Consider the following 8,941-nt stretch of genomic DNA (forward strand, 5'->3'; position numbering starts at 1 on the left):
GAAAAATCTCTTGTTCAATGACAATGGCCCAAAGTGACCTATAATGTTTCCTCTTGGATCATGCATTTGGAAGTTGAATTCAAATTTCTTCAAAGAATCAAAGTTAGAGAGGACATCTTGAAATTTATCATGAAACTTGGATGGTCTTCATCTTATAATAATTGAGCAAGTTATGGTCCTTGAAAGTTGACCTCTTAACTAGGGTTCAGACAAAATGACCTATAATCTTTCACCATAAAAAAATGACTTTCCAAGAAAACCTAGCTCTTAACTTCAACATGAAAGTTGTTTGGAATGTCATAAGGAGTAACGTTTCTCTTGAAATCATTTTCATATGACAAAAATTATAGGAGACTGGGTCTAGTGAACCCAGTTTTGACTAGTTGACTTTCTCTAGTCAACCACCATAAACCATCTTGCAAACTTGAAGTTCTCTTGATCTCTGGGACTCATGGAGAATCATATATGCATAATATGATGTAATATTAAGTATCCCTTGAAATATTTGATCAAATGATGAAGAAACTTACTGAGGAAATCAGACAAGATACCTAGATGAATTAGGATTTCCAAGGCAAACAAGCTTCAAACTCTTGATAATTTCTTGATCAAAATGATAAATGAAGATCATGTGGATCCACATATGATGTCTATAACTCATGTGAATCATTCCTTGATTGATCTCCTTGCACTGAGGATCTCAAACCCTAATTGGGAGCTTGATGGAGCATGGGTGGATGCACACACTACCTACAAAAGAAGTAAACTATACATTGACATATTTTTTGCATTTTGGTTAGTAAACAAAAAAAAACAAAGTATGATACAATCAAATGTGTTTGGTGATCTCTCTCAATACAAATCCAATGAGTGAGGGGTAAGGAAGATGCCAAAGTGTGATCCCAAAGCCAATGCATATGATGAGATAGCATGAGGGATCTTAGGGTCAAAATTGGGATCTTACATATTAGAACCATCTAGGATGTCTACGCTTGAATGGGCGTCATTATCTTAATGCTTACTTGTTACAAATTTTACGGAGTGAAAATGGATTTTTATTAGTGTGCTCGCCAAGGATATGGGTCCTCGTGCCTACATATGCTTACTTGTTGAAGTGAGAAATCAGATCCCTATAGTTCGTGGTACAAAATGTTTGTTTGTTTTATTGATTTTATACCTTGAAAAATCACAAGTTGCAAAACAAAAACTAGTGACCAAGGCATAAAGAAAAGAACAACCACTGATATATAATTGTTCATTCTATTTAAAGACACAACAAAAAAATAGTTAGGCCATTTTTTGAAAAAAAAATGACACATCATTTATAATTATATAAGAAAAAAATGGGTGACCCACTACCCAACCCACAAATTTATGGTTTTATCCAAACCGACTCAATGATGTTGTGGGTGGTTATTTTACCTCACCCAAATCGGTATACTCTATGTGGGTTGAGTTTTGGTTTTAGCCAAATCCAACCCAAACCGACTCATGTACACCCCTACATCTCCGGTTGGTCGGGTGTTTCAATTTACACTGAGGATATGTTGCATACTACTGCATTTTCCCCGCTCAGAGGGAACCAGACGACAGAGCCGTTTAGACTGTATCTTAACAACTTAGTTGCCGAGGACATGCACTTCAACAGTTATGTCGAGCACCGTGAGACACAAGCATTTGATGAGATAGTGTTATACTCATGATGGTTGACTTGCGGAACACGTCTCATTGCTCTTCATCTACCCAAACGTGCCATGCGGCAGTTCGACTACACTCAAACCATTTTCAGACACCTTGTTGTCTCTGCTTCTCCTGCTTTGACACATAGGCATATGGATGTCATGTTTGATGATTATGAGAGTCATCTGATATCGGAGGAGACACAGAGTACCATAGCTGAGAGCGACTGGAGCTACGTCGTCAGGTACATTAGGTGATTCTTCAGAATGTTGCATCTGTATATGGTGCAGGTTGCTCCATGAGATCCACCTAGGCTAGCTCATCAGGAGATAATAAAGGAGGAGCATACACAATTAGATCATGTTGAGGATGTCTTGCCTAGATGTTATCGCATAGTGGAGATTGCGCATGCAGACATTGACAAAGGTATCTTCCTTGATGAGTCTGATGTGAGGCATGTCCTATATGCCATCATGATGGAGGCACAGGGGGCATTGATCTACCAAAGACATCACAAGAGAGCAGAACCCGAGAAACTATAGGAGATGTAGTCCAACATACACAGTAGTGCAGTAGTATGTAGTAGTTGTATTTTAGATTCATTATAAATTGTATTTTATTTTCACCTCATGCTACTTTATCGTTGTTTTCGATTTTATTTATGCCATTTTTGAACCATCTGGATTTAAATACATCATTCTTTTACATATCGATGTATGATTTAAATCTCGTCACATAATATGATACATATCGCTTATAAATCTTCATCTGAATAAACATAACCAAAACATCACATAAACTATTTTGTTCTAATAGGTTACGGAGATACTTCTTCGTAAAATAAACGAAGATGCATATCCGATACAATAAACTTGTAAAATGACTTCCGATGAGTATGATGTATGATATATGTTTTAATATAAAAGAGAATATGATAGGATACATAACAAAATTAAAAGGAAAAAACGAATATAAATAAACTCACCCCACCTAAAATTGGAAGGATTTTGCTCCCCACCCCTCCTAAAATTTAACCCAAATATATTTAATTAGAAATTTCCACCCCAACTTTCCCCACCCCACCCTTATAGAGACCCGTGAACTTAGTTAGCACGAGCATCCCAATAGTTTTGCCAAAGACAACCTATATCCATTATCATCTCTAGTCAAAAACCATTTTCAAAGTCATTCATGGAACTAAGATCATAGGTGTCCTTGTTAGATGAACTTAAACGAACCAATCACAAGTTGTAAAACAAAAACTAGTGACCAAGGCATAAAGAAAAGGACAACCACTGATATATAATTGTTGAGACATAAAACAAGGGCTATTTTGAAACGTACTAGTTATGTGTGAGTCATACACGATACACGGCCCATATATAAAAAGTGCAAATTTAGGGTCCAAGCAGGCCTATAATGCTGCTACCATGACCAAACTTCATATCAAGATTGCTAGGAATGATCTGCTTCCACGTGATTAAGATGGAAACTCCCTTCGTTATTCTTGTGCACCTGTACCTTGAATTTCTCTTGTTTTTCTCCTCGCTTGAGCTTGAGAAGCAAATCAAACTTAGCAACATCATCGATGACCTACAACAGTTTAGACATCCATCAGTGCTGATAAACCAAGAAGCTTGTAAGCAGCCCAAATACTGATTTTCCTATATCAAAGGTTTTCTTTACTAAATAAACTCCATATCATTGGGAGCAGCATCCTAACAGAGAGAATACATTTCTACTCATCACTCCATGATTTTATTTTAGACAACTTGTACTTTTAAGTGCTATTTCATTTGGCATTTGAAAACCAGTTTTGCAAACAAACAATACAGAATAAGGCACTGACCTCAGCCTTCGCATCAGCAACCTCATGGAGTTCATAGGGCACTAGTGAATTGGACCTCTGCTGGATGGTCTTAATAGCATGATTTGCTGCATCCTGAACTGCAGGGTCTTCTGTTGGCACAGACTGCCACCCCGGCTTGGGGCCATCTGATAACAAAAGCAAAACAGCAGAAGATAGTATTAACAAACACCTGAAATTCAATTGTTCAACAAGAAATACAAGAGGAATGAAGTAATCATAAGCAATGTCAAGGAATTTGATACATCAATTATCAGCTAATAACTACTATGATTATAATGGCTAGATTGTCCTTTTTACTTGCAAGATAACTGAAACATTAAAGGAAATCCTGGATAAAAATCAAGCCTCACTCCAACAAGCCTTTTTCTATATTTTCGATGTAAATTGTCCATGGGTAAATACCGATTGCATGCAAATCCAAAGTAAAAGAAACTCTATAAATTCACATCTTGATGAAGCACTAAATATGAGATCATACATTCCAATAAAACATCAAACCATCTAATATTTAATCTTTTCCAACTTAAAGCATTCATCAATTTCATCAATGAATATAGATTCAATTCAATGGTAACACTCCGTCATCTGTTGACTGGTCCTCACCACCATGGTTTTAAATTGGTGTTCGCAATATTACTGATGCAGTTGCGTCATATCGCAATTGCACTGTGATTCCAGCCGACAATTTATTTGTTTCTTCAAGTAATTTCATCAAAAAACATAATTTCAGAACCCAAAACGCAATTTACTTCTGATGTAATGAAAATATTTAACATTAAGCGTTGTATTTAGAACTCCTCTTAATTGAAATTCACGCTATAATGACCACAATACGCATCGTAGCAACCACAATTGCAACACCCGTAATTGCAATTTAAAACCCCACACACCACTTAACTCTTAACTCGCTAATTAAAACCAACACTAACTTCAAGTTCACTTCAAAGCAAAGAATTTATGATTATCCACAACAATTTTGGCCATTTGTGAACCTTCCAAGTTCTAATTGCTCAAAATGCACGGATTTTAAGATTGTTTTGCATAAACTAAGAAATAGATTTGATTAATAAGAAAATTTCAAATATACTCTTACCTTTTATTGGTCCACTCACTCATCTATTCTCTTTTTTTCATTAACTTATATGTAAATAAACTAGTCAAAAAACCTTGAAATTTGAAAATGAGCTATAAAAAGAAAGAAATATTTGCTTTAAAATTGACAATTAAAAAGGGAAGACTTAAACAGCTCAGTAGCTCTTTAAAAAGTGTGTCTATGTGGATATCTAACATCTGATCTCAGTGTTTCTAATGTCAGTGCTTCATAGATAAACAATTTAGACCAAATGGCTTACCCTTTTTGACACCAAGATCAGCAGAAGTAAACGAAGGTCCATCACCATCACCAGTATGCTTAAACTCTTGAAGTTCTTTAAAGTTCAACCAGGGTTTTACCCAGACTTTGGCGTTATAGATCTTCTTCTCACCCGCATCAATAGCCTCAATAGTAAGGTGATGCATTGTACCAGCAACAACCTGTTCCTGTGCTTTCACCACTCTCGCAAACTCCAGAAGTGAATTCTTCAACATCATTCAACAAAACTCAACAGCGTTATATTCAGAATCCATATGTATAAAAGGAAATGAGAGAGGAAGAGAGAATGAAAAAAGAACCTGTTTGGCATTGTGTTGATCGACGGCGAATCGAGCAAGGGATTCAATTTCGAGGGAGTTTTGAGAAGTGGGGGAATCGGAGATGCCGCCGACCATGGTAGCCATTTGAGCGTGATCGAAATCGGAACAGTCGCCGGAAGATTGCAGAACGGTGAAGATGGAGAAGAAGAGGAAGAAGAAGGAAAGAAGCGATGGAATTGGAAAGGGAGAAGAAAGAGTTGCTCTCATTCGGTTTGGTTATTTGTTTTGAATGAATGAAGAAAAGAATTGGGAAAGGCTTTGATTTAACGCAGAATTCGGAACAGTCGCCGTGTTGCTTAATATTGAAGCCACGTATTCCACACGTTATGTTATGTCGACTGCTACTGTTCCGTTGGATATCATTATTTATTATATTTGACATAATTTTTGTTCCTATCCACATTTTTTGAATTTTTTATTCAAATATCCTATTCTTTTAAAAACAATTCTAAAATAATCTATTTTCTTATATTAATTCTCAAACTATCTCACTTTCAAACAAAACAAAAAAAAATTGACAAGTAGGTGTTAGATAAATTGACACATATCTTTAATTTTAAAGATGAGACGTCAATTGAATTGGCTACAGCACATGATACTGTCAATTTAATTGGCGTTTGTGTGTAGAAAATGAGAGGAGGCACTAATTGATTTAACTCATCTGTGTATTGTGCGGTTTTTTTGTATAAATAGAGATGTTGTGTGATTCATTTTTTCACATCTCTTTTCATTATATTGCAAACATGGTTCGTCTTCGTCGACGCTATGGAAAAGTGATTTATTCGAGAGACAAGTCTCTGATGGAGATACTCTTCTGAAACATTTGTTCCTTCATTAGATGGAAACATACATGAAGGCAAAAAAAATTAGAAGTATTGAGAGACTCGACGTCGTAGGTGGATGAGTGTGACTTAAAAATGATAAGGATGTTAGGGAAGTGATGTTTGGATCAAATGATATCAGTTTGATTGTTCTAATCAGTGAGAATGTTGGGTGTCAAACAAGATTGGCCTTTTTCGGGTAAATGCCAATGGAGGTTGGAATTTTTGTAGGTTTCTGAGCTTTTATGGTGTACCAAGTAGAATTGGGCTTTGTGAGGTGCCAAGTATAATTGGGCTTTATGGGTGTATTGAATGCCAAGGAAGGTTGGGCTTTTGTGAGGTGCCAAGTAGGATTGGACTTTTGTGAGGTGCCAAGTAAGGTTGGGATTTTGTAGATGTTAGATTCATGCTATGGAAATGTGCTAGATGAATGAGATGATATGCATGGTTTGACGCTAGAGCGTAGCGACATGATTAATGCATGACAATGACTTAAATGTTTCAACAAGTGCCCCTGTGGTGGATCGTGGACTGTTAAGGCTTAGAGAGGTTGTACATGTAACCAGGATATTTTTTCAAAAGGTGGTAGGGTGTTGAGCTAGCATGACTTCCCGATATTCATTGCAAACCTGCTGATTGTTGATGTATGGCAAAACTTGTATGTGCATCTTGAAAGTATTAAGAGGGATTGTCCCTACAGTATCCCATAATTACCCCAGTCTATTGGGGTATTTAAAGAGATTATCCTCAATATGGGCTTTGAAGAAGCTTGTCTTTACTATGTGCTTAAGACGGCTTGCCGTTGTATTAGCCTTGGAGAGATTTGTCCTTAAATAATCGGCCCTTAGAAAGATATTCCCCCGATGAACTGTTTTTTGGAGCGGTTTCTTTTGATCAAGCCTTGCGACGGTCTTCCCCATAATTATTGAGCCTTGAAGGGTATTTCCCTTATTTGTAGGCCTTTTAGGAAGAGTTGCCTGAAAAGAAACTTGGATCCCCACCATGCTATGGTATGACTTTGATATGAACTGCCTAGTATTTAAATCTTGAAAAGTCTGCCCCTGATTATTAGGGTCTGGAGGAGTGTCCTGAGAAGGAACTTGGATCCCACAATGCTGCAATATGACCTTTATATGAATTACCCCAGTATTTGAATCTTTGAAAAGTATGCCCCGGATTAGACGACTTTTTGGAGTGATTGGCCTCACTATATCCTTGAGTTGGTATGCCCCAGTATGAGAGTCTTGAAAGTTATGCCTCTGATCACGAGGGTCGTGGATGTTATTTGACATAGGTGTGTCAAATATTGAAATGTTTCGCCTCTAATCAGTAGGATCTTCAGATGATATGTCCATGATTATAAGGATTTTCCCCTAACTAGAAGGATCATTAAGTGACTTTCCCCTAGTCAGTAATGTCTCGAAGTGGAACGCCCCTTATCAAACCATTGTTGATATTTCCTTGGTGCTAAGTATTGATTTGTGAGAAAAATGTTCTTTTTGAAAAGTAATTCTAACATCATGATCACGCAAGTCTTTGAAATTGAAAATTGTTATGGAAAACGGATATGGTGTATACAAATGATATATGGACATGATGTTAGCACAAATGAAGATGTGATAGAACAAGATGGTTAGTAAAAAACATTCAGAGTCAGTTTAACAACGATTTTGTCGAGTATGCTTTGATAGTGAACCTAGCTTCAATTAAGACTTTTGAATGTAATAACATGGTTTGGTTCACGGTTTACGAAACAAAAGATATAAGGCTCAAATTTTAATTTTATCCCACCCCTTCTCCTCGATGTTCTTCATTCCTAAATTCAATTAACTCAACAAATGCTTTCAATCTGCAAGAGAGTTTTGATATTAATTATGATGGAGGTAATGGTTCAAGCACTGATGAGATTCTTGAGGTGGCAGTCGCCTACTTTCACTTACAAGCTTGTTTCTGTTTTTCTTTTTTTGCTTTTAAATCCCTATTTTTGCATGGACCAATTCTTTTGAATTGTGGTCCATTGGGATGCCCTAACTTTTGTCCAAGTCAACTCCTTTTTAGTTTTTGACTTAACGGGATATTTTTTAAACAACTCTTGTGATATTTAATTTTGATTTCAAAAGTTGTGACTACCATGTTAGCTAATGTGAGCTTTGACTTCATTTCTTCCTCGACGTTGAATGGTGTGAGGAATAAGATGTGCTTGAACCTATTATCCTTGTGATTAGATGGAATAATTCTCTTGAGACTAGAATGCATCATTGACTTAATTGAAACTACCCAGTCCCTGGTTAATATTAAGGTTTTTTATAAATTAAAAAAGAAACACCAACTTCTGGCTCGAGGGGGTTGACTACGGATTAACTCCTTATTTCTCCAGTGTTTGGGGAAGCGAAACAATGTCTTACATCGTCAGCCAGGTCTTACTATTAAAAGCATACTCAACAAATTCAGTTATTTATTACATCATTCTCCTCTTAAGTTTGTTAAGAGGTAAAAGCGAAATGGAAAACTTTGATTTTTTAGCAAGTGATGGCATAGAAGAGAGTGTAAACGAATGGATTGATTCAAAAATATGCATGCTCGTTTTATTAAAATTACTTTTCAAATAGTACAAATTTTAAATGCAAACAATCCTTAGCAAAAAAGAAATTAAAACTAGCAATGATAAAGTCTATTGATTCCAGGGATGAGCTTCATTGTTGATCCACTGTCTTTAGGGGATGCTTTTTTGATGTCCTTACACTTTGTTAAAGTAAGGGTGACCATTCACCGATGGGACTCCTTCTTTGTAGGTCTTGTACTTTGTGCTCACATCGGGCATTCTTGCCATGACTTTTAGGGTATAGGCGAGGAGAGAGATCATCCGGTTGTAGTCGTA

The 8,941-nt window shown here is 36.5% G+C and overlaps 1 protein-coding gene across 1 annotated transcript; it reads right to left on the bottom strand.

Annotated features, from left to right (window-relative positions):
- Nucleotides 1-2,957: 2,957 nt before the first annotated feature.
- LOC127075648 (cysteine proteinase inhibitor 6) lies at nt 2,958-5,588 on the bottom strand. The gene is made up of 4 exons (XM_051017101.1): nt 5,222-5,588; nt 4,903-5,128; nt 3,530-3,675; nt 2,958-3,273 (listed from the first exon to the last, which is right to left on the bottom strand). The coding sequence occupies exons 1-4, from the start codon at nt 5,447-5,449 to the stop codon at nt 3,136-3,138; spliced, it is 738 nt and encodes a 245-aa protein (XP_050873058.1). The 5' UTR covers nt 5,450-5,588; the 3' UTR covers nt 2,958-3,135.
- Nucleotides 5,589-8,941: the final 3,353 nt, after the last annotated feature.

The sequence above is a fragment of the Lathyrus oleraceus genome, chromosome 4 (assembly GCF_024323335.1).
Source record: "Lathyrus oleraceus cultivar Zhongwan6 chromosome 4, CAAS_Psat_ZW6_1.0, whole genome shotgun sequence".
Lineage (NCBI taxonomy): Eukaryota > Viridiplantae > Streptophyta > Magnoliopsida > Fabales > Fabaceae > Lathyrus > Lathyrus oleraceus.

Excerpts from the sequence above, each read along its gene's own strand:
- LOC127075648 (XM_051017101.1), bottom strand. The coding sequence starts at position 5,449 with ATGAGAGCAACTCTTTCTTCTCCCTTTCCAATTCCATCGCTTCTTTCC. Across the intron at positions 5,129-5,221 it reads ATCAACACAATGCCAAACAG|AATTCACTTCTGGAGTTTGC; the intron begins GTTCTTTTTTCA and ends ATGATGTTGAAG. Across the intron at positions 3,676-4,902 it reads TGATCTTGGTGTCAAAAAGG|ATGGCCCCAAGCCGGGGTGG; the intron begins GTAAGCCATTTG and ends TTTTGTTATCAG.